The sequence below is a fragment of the Photinus pyralis genome, unplaced genomic scaffold, assembly GCF_008802855.1.
Source record: "Photinus pyralis isolate 1611_PpyrPB1 unplaced genomic scaffold, Ppyr1.3 Ppyr1.4_LG3a, whole genome shotgun sequence".
NCBI lineage: Eukaryota > Metazoa > Arthropoda > Insecta > Coleoptera > Lampyridae > Photinus > Photinus pyralis.
In genome coordinates this window covers 5,083,072-5,105,294 of record NW_022170509.1, presented here as the reverse complement: position 1 = coordinate 5,105,294, position 22,223 = coordinate 5,083,072, and the positions used below count along the sequence as shown (strand labels likewise).

Here is a 22,223-nt window from a genome sequence, read left to right as displayed (position 1 = left end):
AGAGCTTTGTATAACTTGTGCTTCAACGGTTTGTAGTGCATTAGGGGAACAAAATTTCAAAAATTCATACAATTTCGTTCTAGTTTTCGAATGAATGTACGGAAAGCACGCGCCGCGATTCTGCCCATTTCACCATAAATAACAATTAAATTCCAAAATAGGTGCAACCACTGCGAGTCATTTTTCGATTTTTGAAAAACTTATGTTAACCTATAACAGTGGGTGATGGATTAGTGTCACTAGATTTGTTTAAAATTCAATTGTTATAGAATCATGGCCGACTACTAAAAAGAAAATCCTAAAAAAATAGTGTCAATTCAATAAAATGGGAATAAGTCAGAAACTGTTAAAGATAGCTATAGGAACATGTATTGTCAAAATATGCCCATTTCGATTCTCTATCTCATGGAATAGTAAGAACGTGGTCATTCCATTAAAAAAAACTGAGTTTTTAGTCTTTGAAGTTTCATAAATTTGGATATCCATAGGGGCGGTCGTACGCAACTTAACTTTTTTTTAAGTGCACTAAAAGAAAGTCCTATTCATTCTCTATGCACTGATAAAAATAGGTTGCCATGACTACAACCGTTTGCAAGTAATCAATTATCAAGGTACCATCTGCATCCGCCATTTTTTTCTTAAAGTCAAAATAACTTAAAAACCAGAAATGGTAGATATCGACATATGGGTATCAAAAGAAGTGAAATTTCACGTAGAATCCAAAAAAGCAATAAAAAATAGGGGTTGCCATTTAAAATAACGAAGTTACTATCTACTTCCGGTGTTTCCGGAAGTGCGGCAATTTTGAAAATATTTTACATCGATTCAGCCTTCAGAGTAACTCCTAAGTACAAATTTTCAAAAACCTACCTATTTTACTTTCCCAGAAACTTTTAACTAAAGCTCCCAAAAAAACACCCTGTATAAATGGGAGGCGACTTATTTACAGAGAAGAACGTGTCCGTTCATCTCTAAATGAATTTTTTTTACAAATTGGTCCGATTGTATTCATTTGTAGTGTTCTCTAAAAAAAACAGCAGTGCAGGATTATCTTTCAGTTGGGACTTGAACTGCTTTACAAAATTCATCCCATTAAAGTTATAGTGTTCACTTTTCACAGAATTTGTCATATGCAAATGCACATATGTATAATAGCGGTAGCTGTTGAACGAACAATTTCCTGCGGGATTTTTAACAATGGCGTGATATGGAAACCAACATTCAAAGGCAAACATGTTAACCCCCGTTAGCGGTTATGTGTTATTACAACGAAATTAACACTTCATCGATTAAAAGTCTGTGCAATTATACATATGGGGCGGATAAGAAGTCACTAAGTAAAATAGTAAATGCTTTAATCCGAGGGAAGCCTGAGTATGGTAACGTAATATATAACAACGCAGCCAAAAGTCAACTTAGGAAAATCCAGCGTAATACCAGACGTGAGATTACTTCCTAAATCAAATCAATATAGTAGGAACAAACAAGTAAATTGGGTGCGAATAGCCACTGGAGTCTGGACACACCAGAGTAACTCACTCATACCTGTTGTTGAACAAAAGTAAGCCAAAATGCCCTCAATGTCGAGGAGAACTCTCGATACAGCACATAATTGAAGAATGTGAGACCTTACGTGAATATAAAGGAGTACCGCATCACGAATGACATAAAACATAACCTAGCCTAGCAGAAGATACTTTTGGAAACCTATTAAAATACCTGGAAGCTATAGATATTCTGAAAGAGATTAGTATGACTGCTCACCCGCAAGAACATTCAATGACCTTAGCAGTCGAAATTTCTTGCAGCTCAGAGCTATAAAAAAAATTAAAAAAATAAAAAATAACTTTGACTCAACGATATTATACTTAACTATTTCATTTATATCTATGTAAAATTATTTGTAAGTTATCTTTCTGATATTATAGTGTATCTTCTTTCTTTTTATATTGCACTAAAATTAAGTTAGTTTAATCAAAGAGTATATAGGTACACTTTGGTTTAATTTACCTGTACTTGCTGGTGGAGTGGAAAAACAGCTTTGGCTGAACTCCTGCCGTTTGTGTTCTTCACAATAAACATTATTATTATGGTCGGTGTTTCTCTTGTCAGAACTCAGGTCTAGCCTGGCTAACTAATCGCACGGATTAAAATCAAGTAACGGTTAGTGTTTGTCTGTACGTCGTTCGTCTGGTCAACACATAGTTTTCACAAACAGTGGTAAGTTAAGACTCCTAGCACAGTTTTTGCAATTAAATAGGTACAAATCTAACAACATTCTGAATGATGAATTGTTAACAGGAATAGCGTGAATAAAATAATCATTTATTTTATTGATGTCAGATAACATCAGCACTTTTGTAGTTTTTAAGAATCACATCGAAAGCGATAGGAAACCCCTCCGGTTCCTCCAAGGCGATCTACTGTGGAATCTAATTCAGTCCCGAGCGTTCCTTTTGGCCATCAGGTTTTCTGCTTCATTTGCAACCCTGTTTCTTTGTTTACACTTCCTTGTAGTGAGTTCAACACATACATCTTCTGCTTCTCGATGTTTTTTCGATGGTCCGTATATTTAGAGTTTCGCTTTTTTTCGGATAACTAATAATTAATAATTTATAAAATTTGACCTGATTTACTGCCTGTTAATTGGTGAAACACTTTATCTATGTTGATAAAAATAATTGTTCTCTCGAGCGACAATTGGCGTTTGCTTAATCAATTTGTGTAATCGTTGATTCGCCTTACTGCAACTTTCTGTTACAATTAAATGTAATCTCTTCCTTTTCCTTTGCGAAGTCGCAGTGGAAATAGACACAAACGATTGAAAAGGATCCCCTAATTTAATCAAATATGCGTTATTAAATTCAAAGCGTTCTAACCAAACAAACTGTATTGTGAAAACATGGCATTGTGGTTGCTGTGAATGAATTAATTACTTTACCCCAGAATTTGGAAAAAAAGGAACAAATGTTAAATGAAGTGCGGATTGAACAATATGTTGACGGAAACAGCTTCACAATACAACAAGTTAAAAAGTAATCGTAAACGATTTACATAAAGCGCATTTCCACTTGCATTCATTTCCCATTTGTAAGATGCAACTTCTGTTAAATTCGTAAAAATCCGGCCACAAATATGAAAGATAGCGTTGCACATGGGCAATCCATTTTTGACGTGCTACTTCAATTTCAGTTTATAAGAAGAATTTCATTTCAATGCTTTTCTAAATAAGAAAGTTGGAACTGCGCATGCGCAAACCTAAATTTTGAAACTAATGTTAGATTTTCCTTTGTTCCAAGCGCCAAAGAATCAAATTGCACTTAAATGCTTCCATAAATAAAAAAGTTGACACTGCGCATGCGCAAAACCAAATTTTGAAACTGGCGTTAGATTTTCCTTTATTCCAAGTGCCTATGTATCAAATTTCATTCAAATACTTTTATTAGAAAAAAAGTTTGCAATTCGGTTTATAAATGGTCGAGATGCGAAAAGGGCACTGTGAATTTTGAATCGATTCGACTCAACTTTTGGCATTGTGTATTATATGGCTAAGGCTATGCCCATATTGAATTTCATGCAATTCAGTTCACAACTAACGGAGATGTAAAAGCGATCGGACATTTCTAAACAAAATTATCGTTCATACGAACAGATAGAGGGACAGACAGGCAAAGGAACAGACGGACAGACCAACAGACAGACGACAGACAACAATACAAAATTATAAATGATCTCTAGGATGGTTAATAAACGGCAAAAGTGTAAAATTATGGAACATGTAAAAAACGGTTTTTTGTTTTTTTTACAATAACTTTTTTTGTAAGCAGTACAGAAAAAATTCCTTCCTTGGTGCAAGACTCGACACCATAACGAACCAAATAGCGAAAAAAGTAGAACAATAGCTCTTAAGATAAAGAACTAGTAGCGTCGCAAAACGAGCGGACGGACGGACGGACAGTCGGACGGACGGACGGACGGACAAAGTGGCCACAATAGCGCATTTTTTTAATTTTTGTGTATATACTTTCAAGGCGTACTTTTATAAGACTGGATAATGTCCGCTCGGTGGTGTTTGAATGAATCCGAGATATCCATGTTGTGATGAACTCAAAATGGGGTTGACGTGAAATTGAATCAGTAACTGAAACACAAAACCTTCCCCATACTAATTTTTAAAAAGACGTAAAAGCGACTAGTTTCGACCAAACTTCTAGAATGTCCCGTTTTAATATTTAGAACTTTAAACATTAATAACTGTAATATAGCCAGAAGATGATCTTTGGTCGAAACTAGTCGCTTTTCGCCTTTTTAAATTCAATTGTTAGGGGAAGTTTTGTGTTTCAATTACTGATTAAATTTCACGTCAACCCCATTTTGAGTTCACCACGCAATGGATATCTCCATTTCATTTTAAGACACGTTACAGAATCGAGTCTTATGTTCTACGTTGTGGATGTGAAAGTTTTAAAATGTGAATATTGAACATCCACAGCTATGTTCTAGATCTATATTGTGCAGTTCTCTGTATATTATTGGTAGCTATAATTCTTCTGGGTACTTACTATACAGGTAAGACCCGTTCGTCCTTAATAGAAATTGTAATTAGAGTATGTTCGATAACTGTCCAGTGACTCTCATGTTTCGCGTCAAAATACACGTACATTCTCATAAAAATATTTACGGCGATCGGCGAAGAAAGTGGCACATTTAGTCGTCTTCTAAATTAAACTTTTACAATATGTTTGTAGACAAAGGCGACAGCGTAATAGAGAATAAGTCTCCAATAAAAAATGTTAATAAGACCGTCAATAGATTATAAAATTAGAAGAAGAACGTTTATAGCAAGAACAAGCCATAAATACTTTTTTATGCCAGGAAGCTTAACAAATCTGTACTCACAGCTACGGTAAAAGGTAACACGCATCTTAGACAGCTGTACATTCTCATTTTTCCTGTATTCAAATTCTGATAATTATATATTGATCAATTACACACTTTACAGTTTCATCTAACGGCGTAATACATTTCACTCTATTTACATTAGGGTAGTGCCTTCGCAGAATGTTATGTTATCTCCTGTCGGAAATAATGCTCAACATTATTGCCTAATATTTGGAATGGCTGTGTATAATACTTATGCCAAATACTTGGCAACAATAGCAGGAAATGGAAAAGGTAGGCGGAATGTCACTTAAATTTGGAGGTTAATTGTTTTTACTTTTGCTGTAGAATTTTTTGTTCTCTCTAGTATCAAAATAGAAATATTTCTAACAGTTTTGTTGAACACTTTTGGGTAGGTGCAATGTATTTGCTAGTAGAGAAGTTTTCTTTTTAAAATTATAACCCTTTTCAGTCGCAGACTGATAGATTAACTGACATCGTTTGATGTTCAAATTCAAACCATACCTATATGTTTTAAATGTAAATTTTTACATTAATTTATTCCTTTATGTAAAATTGTAGGGTAAATATTATCTTCGAAAAGCATACAGAAGGCAAGCATATTTTCATTGCAAAGGGTTAATTTGTATTTTACTGGCACTGCACATGTTCAATTGGAAGAACGTGTGTAAAAACTTAATATCAGATTTCATTTTAGACATTTAATTTTGGAACAATCATTTGCAATAATAATTATTAATTAGATACATTTTTAATTACGAGTACTTTAATTCCATTGTCTGCGCAACTTAGGTGGCTTTAATCCTATATCTGTTTCTGACATTGTCCCCTATTTTAGTGAAATGTAATGGATTAACTGTGAATTCGTAAAAGCTTTTCCAAATCTAACAATACCGCAGAAAATAACACATTAACAGAAAATTAAATACCAATGTCGTTTATTGACAAAAACATCCAAATAAAATTACTGTTGCAAACAGATTTTTTAAATCGACAGGAAAATAATAACAGCATAAAACATTTACTGGGTCCTTTTGTTTCTGTCGGCTTTGAAGTTGTAAATCTAGACGGACTCTTGCAATTTATTCCTTATATGATATTACATACCTTATCAAACTTCACCTGCTCGACATTGATGTGACATTTGTGTTGGTCGACGATATTGGATCAATTTACATTTTGTAATGACACAAAGAAGTCCCGTGCTCCCCGGAGTATAGGTATGATAACCATGCCCCGGACCTCGCTCCGGACATTTAAGTGGCAATAGCGAGAAATGTGGGACTATTTGAATCATTACTTCTTGGACAAACTGTCGCGAATCAACTGGAAAGTTTTTTTTATTGTATTAGTTTGAGAAAGAATATACGTTATACAGAAGCGAGAAATTGCTTCAATTTTTGTCTTGTTCAATTTCAAGGTGTAACCTCATTATAGCTCAAACGTTCATTTCTTGCAAATAATTCGAAAAATGAAACGAAATGTTAGTTATATGAGCAACAAATCTGCAGTAAATTCACTTCTTGGACTCCAGTCTCACACCTAAAATTGAGTTATCTGGGAATTTTGAAAAAATCATTTTCATAACCCCTGTATTATAATGAACATGAGATCTGTATTAATTTTTGTTTTGCTGGGAAGAAAAGCAATTTGGTTTGTGAAACACTAGCTTCCAGAATGTCTTTTACGAAAACCGCGTATGTACGTACAAGATTGCCCTTTGGAAATGGCATTGGCAAATATAGGTCAGTCATATCGACGCAATCTAACGGCCAGGTCTGATTTTTTCATACATTGTTAAGACCACTACCAGTCCTGTACCTACATATATCCAAGCTTGCAGCTTCGAAAGATCTGTGCTAAATTTGCAGCACTTGAAAAACCGCGAAATTTTCGCACTTGTTTTGGTTTTTTCAATTAAGTCCTAAACTACGCGTCGTTTGTTGCTGTCGTTGGCCAATAACTTCTATTGGACCATTTTTATTATTGATGGCTCCTGAAAGATGACTTCGCTACACTGCAGAGAACCATATAGTACTAGCGGTATAACGGAAATTCTTGAAAGATACTGCATTTTTTTATACCAAGGTGCCACTTGGTACAGTTGTTCCTTAGAGCCATTTAAACGATTTGACCCGAAGAACACGTGACATTTTCCGTGTGGGTAGATTTTAAAGGGGGTGGGGGTGATTTATTGTAACATTTTTTTAAAAATTAAATATGGCCTAGAGACGAGATCTGGGTGTCGATTCCGTATGATTTTAACCCGAGGAATCCAATGGTAGCGCCATAAATGTAATCCGGATACCGGAAGTCCGTGAAAAGCCGCCATTTTTAGAAAATGACAGACTTTTGATCGAATTATATTTTTAAGGCACACCGGGTCGTGTAAGGTGTCTAGACTTATGTTTTTGGGGTCAGGGAATTCATTTTTGATAACAAATATAACCTACTGGCATCGGAACTGCATGAGGGGCTTCCCTACTGCACTTTTTGAAGACGTCGCACGCGGTGAAACCCAAGATATTCCAAAGTTTTAATATATAAACTTATATTATTTTATTTAATAAAAATACACATTAACAAAACATAAGAGATATTAAAACATGGGGTAAAAAATGTACCTATAAGCCTATGAGGAATCACCAAGTACATCGCTGACCTCCTCTGAGATTGCCTTATCATCACTGAAAAGGAATTTTACATATAAATATTAAAGGTTCGGTAGTAAATCATATCGAAAGTATATAATATTCTTACCCTTTGTATGAGCAATCTCCCATACATTTTTGGCATGCAGGGGACCATGGTAACCCGTGTCGCCGCAGCACGAGTTGGAGGAGCACATAAGGAGGGCGGCGTATGTCGCTGGCCATATCTGGGGATGTGCAAACCAGGTCATGAGAAGCTCTACAAGTCCAGAAGGACTCTTGAAGCCAAAGGCAGGAAGGTTCTGTAGTCCAAGCTGCCACAAGTATGGAAGGCAGTCCGTGCTCTGAACAGGTGTGGCTACGCGACAGGCTGCGAGACCCTTCGGTGCAGCTGCCGGCGACACGGATTGCCATGTTCCCCTGCATGCCAAAAATGTATGGCAGATTGCTCAAACAAAGGGTAAGAATATTGTATACTTTCGGATATACCTAATTTACTACCGAACCTTTAATATTTATGCCGAGTGAATATTCCCAAAACGAACATAGGGAAGTAACATGGGAGAAGGGTTTTTTTGTAGATAGTTGCTCCCCATGTTAACTTAGAGGGTTGATCATGACACTAATCGAAAGAAGATTTTTTTCCTCGTCTAATGATATACGAATTAGTTCATTTTCAGGTGTATTTCTCACTATGTTATCAAAAACTCGAGAATTCCACTTACCAAAATAATGTTTAGCCATGACTAAGACAAAAAGCAGATTCAAACGTCGAATATTATGTTATCAAAAATCTCTAAACCTTCCCCATATAGTGGGAACTATATCCCCCACTATATGGGGAAGGTTTAGAGATTTTTGATAACATAATATATTTCAACCCCCATTTCGAGGAACGATGGATCCAACTCAAAAAAAAAATATCAAACGTCGAAGTCAATATCAGTTTATGACACCTGGCATTAATTTTTTTGTAAAATGCGGTTCACTAAGGAAAAAGTATTTACTTATAAATAAACGTTTACAGCGGAAATATTTTTACTCTAGTACGCGATATTTGTTTTCCGTGCATGTGAAAACCTATTTCAATTCGTTAGGAAATTTCCATGGCTTAACATGATTATGCTAATTGTATTTATTGCCGAATTTTTGATAAAATAATGAGAAATGCACCTGAAAATAAGCTAATTCGTATATCATTAGATGAGAAAAAATCTTCTTTTGATTGGTGTCATTACAAACACTCTAAGTTAACATGGGGAGCAACGATCGGCAAAAAACGTTTTTCGCATGTTAATTTCCTACGTACATTCACCCGGTATGTGAAATTCCTTTTCAGTGGTGATAACGCAATCTCAGAGGAGGTCAGCGATGTACTTAGTGATCCTTCATAGGCTTATACATTTTTCACCCCATGTTTTAATATACAGTGTGTAAAGCGATGGGGTATACAAGAGGGAATTTTTTCTGTAAATATTGATTTATGAAAAAAATTTATTCTTCATAATATGTTTTGCTTGCTTTGAAAGTACTAATAACGTTTCGATTGTTTGTGGTTTGATAGCAATACTCTATCTTAATTATAATGTAGAATGATAACTTTCAATTAAAAAAATTAATTTTATTATTTTTCCAGATTTCTATAAATAAATTTTAGATTATCGAAACGTTATTGGTACTTTCAAAGCAAGCAAAAAATATCATGAAGAATAAATTTTTTTCATAAATCAATATTTAAAAAAAAATTCCCTCTTGTATACCCCATCGCTTTACACACTGTATTTTGTTAATGTGTATTTTTATTAAATAAAATATTACAAATTTATTATAGGTATTAAAACTTTGGAATATCTTGGGTTTCACCGCGTGCGACGTCTTCAAAAAGTGCAGTAGGGAAGCCTCTCATGCAGTTCCGATGCCAGTAGGTTATTTTTGTTATCATAAATGAATTCCCTGACCCCAAAAACATAACTCTAGACACCTTACACGACCCGGTGTGCCTTAGATATATAATTCGATCAACAGTCTGTCATTTTCTAAAAATGGCGGCTTTTCACGGACTTCCTGTATCCGGATTACATTTCTGGCACCATTGGATTCCTCGGGTTAAAATCATACGAAATCGACACCCAGATCTCCTCTCTAGGCCAATTATTAAAAAAATGTTACAATAAATCACCCCCACCCCCTCTAAAATCTACCCACACGGAAAATGTCACGTGTTCTTCGGGCCAAATCGTCTAAATGGCTCTAAGGAACAGCTGTACCAAGTGGCACCTTGGTATAAGAAAATGCAGTATCTTTTGGTATACCGCTAGTACTAATAGCTAATAGCGCATTACGCCTTCGGAAGTTTTTGTGTTGCTCTCTGCCCCACTCTTAGGATATCCGTCAAAAGCAACGTTCTATCCGAAATGATTGAATGTGTAGTTGACGTACCCTGCAACGATATCCCTCACGGAGTCGTTACGATGTCATATCACAGTGTGCAGTAAGTAATAACACCCATCTGTATTCACATTATAGTAAACGCAATGCCATTAAATTACCCACGTTGTCTTGTAAACACTGTAATTTGTTTGAAGAAATTAAGTACTCTCGAATTTACTCAAAGCAAACCAAATTCCTTATGGATGCCTTTGCAGGAAGATTCCCATTTATCTTGTTTATTTTCATCACGTTTTGAGATGCCTGAAATTCTACAATCTTAGTATTTGTTTGAGGAGGCCTCTGTCCATCTGATACAAATTTATTTCCCTGCATCAATTTCCCGTCGCAATTTGCGAACTGACGATCGGAATTTAATTTACTTGTTTTTTGTTTCGATTATTAAATCTTATGCAGGTAGTACCAACATACGTGATTTGAAGCATTCTGTACGATTGTATGAATAACCTTTGTCAGGAATGAGGAGGCAGTTAAATTGAAACGTTATTATTTGATATGTGCATATTTATTCAGTCAAATCTATTTCATGAAGAAAATTGAAATCTAAATATCGATCATCATCCATCCAACGCTCGTAGATGTAAAACCCTGAAGTTGTCAAGCGTTACATAATCGCAATACCAACAAATTTCACTCTTAGGAGCATTCCAAAAATGCTTCTGAACATATAGGGTGTACCATATGTGTATCAGTGTATGTAAGAAATCTAAGGTTCAAAACGCTATATTTGAGAGGAAGATTCCAAAAGAAAAGATCTCGGCCCGTTTTGTGACATTTTCCAAAAGTTATTAGCGCATTCTGTATGCCGAATATTTTATTATTATCATTCAATCAATTAGAGTCGCAGCAAAATATCTCTTATTCCCTCCAGTGCAGGTATCGACCAATCATCAATGGATTTTTTATTTGACATAAATGCGCATTGACGTTCTGCATCTATACAGAGTATTAAGTACTGTCAAGGGACGCCAGCCGATGGCCCACAGAGTGTGCTCGCCATCAATGTCTTTAATCAATATTAGTCATCGACGAAAGAAGGCCTAACGATAAGAGATCCCTTGAAGTATCCATTAAAGTAGTTAGAGCGCTTAGGTAAAAGTAACAAGAAGTTGGTGAAAATTTGGTCACTTATTCTCTGAGAGACGCACTTTCTAATGGTCAAAAGAAAAAAGTGTTCCTATGTGCCGTTTCTGAGATATTTGATAGTAAAAACAGGGTATTTTAACATGGGCTCTTATGGACAGACTCAGTCTTTCTGAGCTAGCGAAGGTTTTTGTATCAAGACTTAAATGAGATGGGTCTCATTAGAAGCGACATTTTGTGACGAATCTAAATATGCACGGAAAAGTACATATTCATGATGAAATAAGGAAGATAATTACCGCCGGAGCGGCGTCTGCTCTGACGCGGCGGCACGCTATGCAGCACGCGTTTAAATCTGATGACTTTTCCACTAGGTCTAGTATATAGCTGAGCTAGGACAATCTTTTCCTTCTTCTGCTGAGCACTTTTCTTCACAAAAGGCATGGTGTCTTTCAGAAAGAACACCAAAACCAGCGATATTTATAAAGGCCTGCACACGTCTTGTTGACACACTGATCGGATCGAGATCAAGGTAGCGGCTGGGGATCTCTGGCGCCAACATCGAAAAACCAAATCCACTACACAGACTTCACGTAAAACGCCAAATTATGTAGTGTCGTCAACATTTTAGTGGGCAAAGGTTTGAAACAGGATCGAAAAGTAGGGAGACTAGTCAAGTTGACTACTGTATATACCTTTTTAAAAATCATGTAAGACCTTTGCATTGTCCTGAGGTACAAAATACCACTCATACCGTATTTCTAATTATGTTCCCTTCATAACAACATTTTTTTGGGGACGTTTACCGTAAGTAATAGGTAGGCCGAGTACATCACTTGATTTCAGCCGAACGCGCTCTAACTACTTTAAAACGTTCAATTTTTGGGGACACCGGATGTGCATTTCTTAACTCCAGTGAGCGTTCATTTCGCATGTTTATTCATTCATTGGAAAAGTGAGTATTTCGGTTTCCCTCTTTTGATTCCTCAAGCACATTTAACTCAGTTTATATTGGTGTATATCTATGGTCATGCATATGCAAAATTAGAAATTACTATTGAATAAGTATTTCAATAAAATTACTTAATGTATACTCAGTGACATGGAAATTGCAACACCAAGAAGGAGTTGGAATTTTTTGACCAAACTTGGCAGAAACGTTTAACTACTAAAAGGTAACAATTGATTAAAATTTCATTCATATGGATCAAGTGGTAATGGCTTATTTGACAGTTCTTTCATTTTTTTCTAGTATTCTTATATCGTGTACGTTTTGCGAGATTTTGTTCAGTTCTTATTGTTTTCGCTTTTAATCGTTTCTTTTGAGGCTGTGATCATGCCTAGATACGCCAAAGTGGAAATTACTGCGAATTAAGAGTAGTTGACAGGTGTCGTATTGTTGGTTTGGGCGGAGGTGGATTTTCGTTCACAAAAATTGCAAGTCACCTTAACCGAAGTCAATCCACCATGATTCGTTGCAATCGGGCATGGATTTGGGAAGGGGCAGGATCGTCGTAGAGAGGAAAGGGAGGGGGCAGGAAAGGGTGGGGGGCGAAAAAGAACAATTGAAGTGCGGGATCGCCATCTGGCAACAAGAAACCGATTCTCTAGTACCAGGTCAATTGCCGATCAATTGTTAGCTAACGAAGGTCGTCCTGTAACACTTCGAACGGTTTACCGCAGAATCAGAGCTTACGACTTGCAATCCTATCGGCCACATCTTTTGTTACCATTAACAGCTCAACACCGCCAGCAGCGTTTGGAGTGGTGTAGGTTGCGACTGCACTGGAACCTAGAGTAGCATTGGGTGGTGTTCAGTGATGAATCCCGATTTTGTTTGGGTATGCATGAAGCATGATGGCCGTATGAAGGGCAGCCGAAGACGTGGGGAACGTCGCAATGTTGAATTTTCTGTTATGAGGCATGTGCACTAAGCTGTGGGGACTATGGTATGGAGTACTATAGCTTATGGGAGTAGGGCTCGTTTGTTATTCATTCGAGGTAATATGACCCCCCCCAGCGATATGTGGATGACGTGATAGAACCCGATATTCTTCCATCTCTTCAGCAGTTGGAAGACTCACTTTTCCAGCAGGATAATGCCCCTCCCCACATTGAAAGACGTTCTATGGACTTATTTGCACATGATAATGTCAATTTCTTGCCATAGCCACCCAGATCTCCCAGTATATTGCCTATCGAGCAAGTTTGGGACATTATGAAGAAAAGACTGATGAACTTACCGCATCCTCCGCAGACGCTGCAAGCTCTACACAATGAATTAGAGGTTACTCACAGTTGCTTGGGACACAATACCTCAAGAGGAAATCGGCCGTCTGCTAAAATCGATGCTACGAAGCGTGAGGGAGTGCGTAACCAATAGGGAGGGACTACTATTATTATTAATAAAAATATGTTTATATTTCATCCTTTTTCTTTTAAATTTTAATCAATTGTTACCTTTTAGTAGCTAAACGTTTCTGCCAAGTTTGGTCAAAAAATTCCAACTCCTTCTTGGTGTTGCAATTTCCATGTCACTGAGTATAATTACCGAGCTTTGTTTGTCAGCATTTGAATTGTAATTATTTCTTTAACCATCGTCACAAATTGGGATTTTCAGTAGTCTGTCCAAACATGTAGCGATGCTCTACAGTACAATTTATCTTCATTTAAAGACGTGCTGACGAGGAGGGCTTGGTGATTTCCTCAATTAAGTACTATGTCTCCGTTTAGTTATGCATTTTATATTGGTTTTTAACATGCATTGCTTAAACCGATCGTATTCCAACCTGGTTGATTTATTTAAAGTATATATTTGCAAAACTAATTTCCATCGCTAGACCTATGAGCGCAAACTTCATGGTATACCTATTATATGTATACTGCAAAAGGAATTAAAGTGGATTCACATCATCGTTAGTTCAAATGGGAAAAAAAATGGGGAATATCAGAAAAAAACTAGGAAACTAAAAAGAAAATCTCACAAAATCCGATCTAATGAATGGCCCCTCTTGCTCTCGACGTATTTCTCTACTCATTTATTCCCGAACCGTATTTTTTTTCGTTTAATTGTGCATTTTCCGAAGCTTTACCAGCTTTATTGATTAAGACGATGTGAAAGGTTTCATTCTTTTTGTCAATTGCCGGTGTTATTTATTTTCTAAAAGGTTAATGAGATTTTTTATAAAGTATGTCTATGTTATTTCATTTTGCCTTTATGACTTTCCTTTTATTTCGAAATACAGAATATGATCTATATGATTTTGTAGCCGTTGCTTTAAACACAGCTACAGCTGGACTCTTCAGAGACCTTTCATTTTTATCTCTTATAGTTATAACACATCCTTTTATTCAATAATTAAATGTAACATACTCACGGCCACAAAAAAAATAATCCAGGATTATTGTTTGATCCGGTATTAAGACATTTGATTGGCTTATGCAGCCAATCAAATGTCAAAATTCTCGTTTAAACTCAGATTTGGCAAATAAGCTAGGATTTTGATTATAATTCGCTTTCCTGCAATCGGCCGTCAGAGATTGTCGGTTGAATCACCTTCGAATATATCATATTCGAAGGTGATTCAACCGACAATGTCTGACGGCCGATTGCAGGAAAGCGAATTATAATCAAAATCCTAGCTTATTTGCCATTTACACAAAAAATAGACTGACCTGTGGCTGGGAGTATGTAGTCATTGTCCTCGTGTGGGATCGAAGGAACTTCGGTGCATTTTTGTGTGGCGGATCAGTATTCCATTAGCCAGTTTTGAGGCAATTCGAGTTTGAAGTTTTGACTTCACTATCAGTTAGATCTTGTAGGGGTCCCTACCTTTTCTTTGTCGGTACCCACTTCCGACGTCCCGTTCATCCGCAATTCACGTTTGAAGTTTTGACTCTACCGTAAGATCTTGTCGGAGGCAACCACAGTCTCTTTATCGGTACCCACTTCCGACGTCCCGTTCGCTCGCAATTCACGTTTGAAATTTTGACTCCACCATCAGTAAGATCTTGTCGGGGGCAACCATATTCCCATTGTAGGTGCCCATTTCCGATGTCCCGTTCACCCGCAATCGGGTTTGAAGTTTTGACTCCACCACCTGTAAGATCTTGTCAGGGGCGACCACACATGATCCACAACGTATACATGTAAACAACGTCGCTAATTAAAAAAATTATAATAATAATAATAATGGTTTTATTTAGTTAACCCGTCAACTAAAACAAAAAAACAAAAAATTAAAAAATTAACACAATTATAGTATAAAAAGTAAAGGGCAACTAAATTGGGCGATGTTCAGATACAGACGAGGATACGCCTGATCTGCTCTTCCACACTACCCACTCATAACTATATTTAACATATTAATAATGTTGTGCAATGGACTAACAGACAAAAATTTAAAAAAAGAATTAATTTGTGATAACTACTAACTATATGATGTATAATACATTGGTTCATGGTAATATGGAATAACACAGTAAAAAGATGTTATTGCCGCTGCCGGTCAAGTACGATTTTGCGGACGTATTTTTTAAATTGAGATGTGCTAAGTTTTTTACAAGTGTCAGGAAGCGAGTTGTATAGGTTAGCCACTTGGTACGTAAATGATCTTTCAAACAGAGCCGTTTTGTGATAAGGGGGTGTGATTAAATGAATCAATCTGGGATTAGTATTGAATCTAATCTTTTCATATAGATACAAAGGAACTTTTGCATTAATTATTTTGTGGTATAATACTGCAGCATGAACAAATCTCCGATTATCCATATTCAGCCAGTTTAATTCATTAAACTTATGGGAGATGTGTTCATGCTTTCTAATACCATAAATGAGTCGCACGCATGAATTTTGCATTTTCTGAATCTTGGTTCTATCGGAAACCTCCAAACAAGGTCCATAGACACTATCACAATAATTATATTGTGACAGTACTAACGCCTCACAAAGTATAATTTTTGTGGCCCGATTAAGGAGGTGGCGATTATTAAAAATTAATTTTAAACTGAGATAAGCCTTTTTGGTCATTTCCGATGTTTGTGTTTTAAACCTTAAGGCATTGTCGAGTACCTACTACTCCAAGATATTTCAAATCGTCCTTTACTGGAAGTATAGAATCCTTTACTTTTATACGTATAAGGGATTTATACTCATCTCTCACGATCTTCCTGCCAAATAGAATTAATGATGATTTGGTCGCATTAATGCTCAAACCATGCGCCTCAGAAATCCCAACTAGACTTTTAATGTCTTCATTGAAACGTTGAGTTGCTTGTACAATATCTTTTGGGAAGAAGTCAAGGTACAATTGGGTGTCATCGGCATATTGGTGTACTGTGACATGTTTAAGACATTTACAAAAGTATGACGTATAGATAGTAAAAAGCAGAGGACCCAAAATCGACCCTTGAGGTACACCAGCGGAAATGCCGATGGAGTCAGATTTAATCCCATTGAGCACCACTGTCTGAGTTCTGTTATGGAGGTAATCTTTCAGTAAAAGGCACGCATTTACGCTAAATCCGACATGGCTTAGTTGGCTTATTAAAATTTCGTGTATGACAGTATCAAAGGCCCTGGAAAAGTCCAATGAAGCAACCAAGGACAGCTTTCCAACATCATATGCGGACAATACTTCGTCAACTATGTTGAGTAAGGCTGTATTACAACTGTATCCACTTCTGAATCCAGATTGATTTTGGGGCAAGATATTATAATTTAAAATGTGGCGGTTCATTTGCTGCATCAATACCCTCTCCAGGACCTTCGATAACACAGGGAGTATGCTAATCGGGCGCAAATCCTTGTATTCAGCAGGTTCACTCAGTTTCGCTAATGGAATAATGTTTGCTGCTTTCCATATATCAGGGACCGAGTTGGACTTCAAACAGAAGTTTATTATGTATGTAATATAAGGTATCAAATAAGGACAACACAACAGGATCATTTTCAGGCTTATTCCATCCACACCAACCGCTTTGGATTTGAGGTTGTATATTATTTTCATTATTTCAATTTCAGAGACGGCTTGAAATTCAAATAATGTGTGGAAATTATGGTTTGAATTATTTTTATAAAAATCAGTTAGTTCGGCAGTATTTACAGGAGTAGGCTTGGAACAAAATGCTTTGTTAATTTCATTAGGGTTGCATAGATGAGGAGGAATTACCCTATTACTTGGTTTACTGGTGATGTCTAATTTTTTTAATGCACTCCAAATTTGGTGTGGTCTATTGTGGCGAACTTCATATTCTAAGAAGGCCTTTTTTTCTTTTTTAATGGCATAGTTCGTGTAGTTTCGTAATTGTTTATAGTAGTCCCAATGGGTAACCACCTTCGATCTTTTATACCTAGCCAAGGCAGCGTCTCTTAGTAACATCATCTGTTTAATATTATCAGTGAGCCATGGTGACTGCTTTTTTCTTATGCGTACAGTTTTAAGTGGTGCATGTATATCAAAAATATATAGGAGACATTTATTAAAATAGCTGACTATATCATTAATATTGGTAAAAGTATAAATATGATTCCAGTCAAGCGATTCGAGAAGAATATTAAATTCAGATTCAACAATTTTATTTAGATTTCTAGTGGTTAATGTCAAAGGTTTTTGCAGAAGTTTGGTACTTACTGGAAAGTGACAGAATATTAATGCATGATCAGAGACGTGGTGCAAAGAAGTGGTTCCTGAGCGTAAGATTTTTTTCTGAGAGGAGACAATAATGAAATCAATTAAACTTTCAGTGTTGGCCGTGATACGCGTAGGCTCATCAATTATTTGCTTCAATGCAAATGTCTCTAATAGGTTAGCAAATTTAATACTGATTGGATGATCAATTTTTAAAAGGTCCAGGTTAAAATCACCAATACATACCAAATCATCATTTGTGGGGATAATTTGAAGCAAAATGTTTTCAAAGTCATTTAAAAAATCTGAGCTGGAGTAGTTCAACCTCCTATAGATTGTTCCAATAGCCAAACGTGTTTTGTTACATTGAACATCAATCCATATTTGCTCAAAGCTGTCGTAAGACTCCGTATTTATTAGGCATTTATATTGTATAGTGTTTCTAATATATATGCCTACACCACCACCCCAAGTCGTTGTGCCCCTATCTTTGCGTACAAATAGGTAACCAGGTATACTCACTTTGTCATTACTGATTTGAGATGACAACCAGGTTTCGGTCACTCCAACAATATCGTACTCTGCCGACAAAATATGTTGCTTGAGATCCGAAAAGTGAGCTAAAATAGATCGTGTATTTAAATGTGCAATTTTAATGTAATTCGTCATAATCACTTGAGGTATTCATCTATTCAATAAAATGGACCAAATTATATTGACTGAAACAAAAATTGTATTGAACTGAAACAAAAAGTTGAATTAAATCAAAATAAGTATACAATTGGTACAATTGGCAAATAAAAATGCATAAAAAAAAATGTTACATTTATACTATCAATGGCATTGGTGATAATGAAGTTAGTGAACGTCTTTAAAGTCATTGATTGAACGAATAACAAACACTTTCGTATTATCACTTTTGCGCATAAGAAGTTTCCCGTCACGGGTCCAAACATATTTAATGTTATCCTGTTTTGCGAAGGTTCGTGCTTTACCAAATAACACTTTATTCTCACCAGTAAGAGACTCGTTAATATAGATTAAACTGTTAGGATTAACGTTGGAGACGCCCGCAAACAGTTCACCCAAATCTTGCACAGTAACGTGTCTTTTTATTTTTCGACATTTCATAAACTCGTGTTTATCCAGTCTACTAATAAACTTTAAAATTATTGCACGAGGTTCGGAAGGCTTGTTAGGATTTTTTGCTAACCGATGGCATGCATCAATCATATTTTTATTAACAGAAAAACCGACAGATTTGCCAACTTGCAAGATGACGCTTAAGATATTCTCTCCTTGTAGTTCTGGCACTCCTCTAATCTCAACCGAATTGCTTCTAGCATATTGTTCCATATTGTTTAACTTACTTTTGAGTTCATTATTTTCACACCTAAGTTTTTTATTTTTACTTTCAAGCGCTCCAATTTTCTCAAAGCATGCTTCAATTTTGGTTTGTTGTTCCCGCAGTAACGTCGTGTTATCGTCGATCTTCTGATGACAACCATTGAGGGATTTCGCAAGATCTTCCTGATTGCTTTTAATTGACAATATGAGGGAGTATACTTGTTCTAGTGTAACACTCATTGTAACTGCTACTGGATGTTGTGCGGTGAAAGAGGTATCTGGATCTTCACTATCGCTACAGAGGCACGAGTTGCACTTCCACAATCGTACTTCTTTAGACCTTTTGATTTCGTGTAGCTTATCAATAGTTATATTCACGCAGAGTATGTGAAAAGAATTCATACACACAACACAATCGATGCTATCGTCGTATCGGTCAATTTTTAGACAACAGGTATTACAATTTACACCACGAACCACTTTAGATAATTTGTTATCATTAACATTCATTGCCAGTAACTAAATTAACATTAATAAGGTGAATTATTTGCCTGTTTAATAGCATTTAGCCGCGGCGTTTCAAACACGTCTATACCGTTCCAAAGCCAACTACAACTACAAATTGATCCGAATCGTTCTCTACCGACTCCTCTGTGGACTACAGGGCAACACAAATCATGTTGTTTTATCCAATTTTTTAATTAGTTACGCAAAACTCTACATTTACCGTAATGCCATAAGTTAAATGAAATCAAACCGAGTAACACCAAATCTTAGGAATGCCTTCATTATCGCTTTAAAAACTATCATCTTACACAACTATTCGTGGCATTTGGGAAAAAATACATGTGAAGTGATTGTAGATCACTGGTGTATAAATGAGGTGATATGTTACATGGACAAGTTCAATAAACCACAGTTTAAGCTAGAGAGCTAGAAGAGAGTTGAAAGCGAGGTTGAAGGCGAAGGTTGTGACTTGTTTATTTTTATTCTTTTTGTTAAAAGGTCATAAGTGCTGATGATCATATAGTTTTGTAATTTTGTATATATTGTACAGTTGTAATAAAAATAAAAATAATAATAATACATGTAAACAACAGTACTCTCTCAAACACGGTAGGTACACAACATACTTTAATATCTCCACCTCTAACCCAAAGAATCACACAAATACAACTTACCGAACAAACAAGTACAACAAATTATACAACATATAATATACTACAATCAGAGATTCACCTCTGAAGCAAACCAGATTATCACAACTCATTAGTCTTCAACCCAAACGCAAAAACCTAAACAGCACTTTTGACTTACAACATGACACACAACATATTGTAATATGCCCAGTCCACCTTGAACCCAACCAACCACACAAATTCAACTTCCTGAACAAACACCATAAATATAGACCTGAGTTCTCACGAGAAGAAACACCGACCATAATCATCATAATAATATAAATATAAATTTCTTTTTTTTTAAATATGTGTATATACCAGATCAACAACTACAGCTGTTATACATGGCAGTGATAAACATTAACTTATCAAACTTACAAAATATCGACTAGGTTCAATATGACCTCTAGAGTAAATAGGGATACAATTACAATACAATTGCAATAAAATCACTGTATTAATGTCAATCACTTTCACTTAATAGGCCCTGCGGTAGCTTTCTTTTAAGTCTTTTGTGAATATTAGGACTCTCAATTTGTATCAAAAATATTTCTCCGACCTTTTCCATTTTAAAAATAGGTCTCAAAGAAATTTGTGTACCGCGTGAGTTGTTAGCAAGCTTCAAGTTTTAACATTTCAAAACATGTCCGTCTTTGAGGGTATTAACTTCAAACCCTCTAATTTATTTGATTTTATTTTAATTTGTAATTGACGAGCGTGAAAGTCATTTATATCAAAGATTTCACATGACATCACGCAAATCTAGTGGTAGTGGGCTTAAATGTATGGATGGCGTTAAGTGTTTCAGACAACGCCCCAAAGCACCATTAGTGAAAACGCGTTGAGGATGCTATTTAAAATTACACTCTTACGTTGTTTCGAAAAGTTGGGGTTCCACTAGTAAAAGAGTATTTATGTGCATATGCTCACCACTAACTATTACAGTAGAACATTTTTTATGTTAATACGTGACTAAAAACGCAGGAAAACAGCTCATTTGGTTTCCGCATTTGTTAATGTTCTAATTTTGACATTCGTAAGGGTGGATATGTGTTGACGTAACTATATTTAGAAATTTTGGGCAAAACATGTTAAATAGAACTTAACGTTAATTACGTTAAAATCTTTTCGGAGTAAACAGTGTAATTCACTGAAACGTAATACATTCTCTCAAGTTTCACATTAGATCATTGCCTCGCGAACTAATTTACGGAATATGGATAGATCTCATTTATCGCATAATATAGATACATACGCGTTAACAAAAATAAAGGAAGGTTTGATGTCGTATTTAACGTTTATATCATTCATCATTGGACGAACTGTTGGTTTTACTTCGCCAATTTCACTGAAAAGCGAACAAAGAGTTAAATTTCAATTTTCACTACCTTTTGATGTTAGAAAGATATGTATGTAGGTAATAGTTATTCGTGACTGCTCAATATAGGTAATACGAAAGTAACTGAATGCATCGGAAAACATACCGGGGCCGGTGTACTGTGTACACATCCGATTTTTGACGTGTGGTGCCGGTGCGGCACCGCAACGGCAGCCGCAGGATTTGATTCAGTCTGTTGCATTATACATTTTAAAATAGGCCTTACTTCCGATCAAACCGGAAATTCAAATTTGTTAAAAACAATCAAAGCGCAAATACACAATAACACAATATTACTATATCTACCTATACCAAATTTCAATGAGTTGTCCCTTAAAACTCCAGATATATCTATTTGATTCCACACTTTTGCCCATCGCTGTATAAAATATCATATATTTCGATTCTGATGCAGCTTTGTATGCTTTCCGTGTAGTAGAGGCTCACGAAGTCTTAATTTCCGAATATCATTAATCACTTTATAACAGAAACATAAGCGGGAAATCATCTATTCTTTTCAAGGCGAGTAATCATAAGCATCGAATTTCCATCAAGTTCGCTATATATATTAACCTTTGAACTAGAAAAACTCTCCCTTTTGTAT

At 35.9% G+C, this 22,223-nt stretch overlaps 2 protein-coding genes across 8 annotated transcripts in view; one reads left to right on the top strand and one right to left on the bottom strand.

Annotated features, from left to right (window-relative positions):
• LOC116166217 (protein eva-1 homolog C) overlaps positions 1–22,223 on the top strand; it is a gene marked incomplete at its 3' end in the record, with an annotated part of 131,620 nt that overhangs the window by 96,359 nt on the left and 13,038 nt on the right.
• Positions 15,265–19,655, bottom strand: LOC116166219. The gene is made up of 2 exons (XM_031481086.1): positions 17,960–19,655; positions 15,265–15,302 (listed from the first exon to the last, which is right to left on the bottom strand). The coding sequence occupies exon 1, from the start codon at positions 19,568–19,570 to the stop codon at positions 18,572–18,574; it is 999 nt and encodes a 332-aa protein (XP_031336946.1). The 5' UTR covers positions 19,571–19,655; the 3' UTR covers positions 15,265–15,302; positions 17,960–18,571.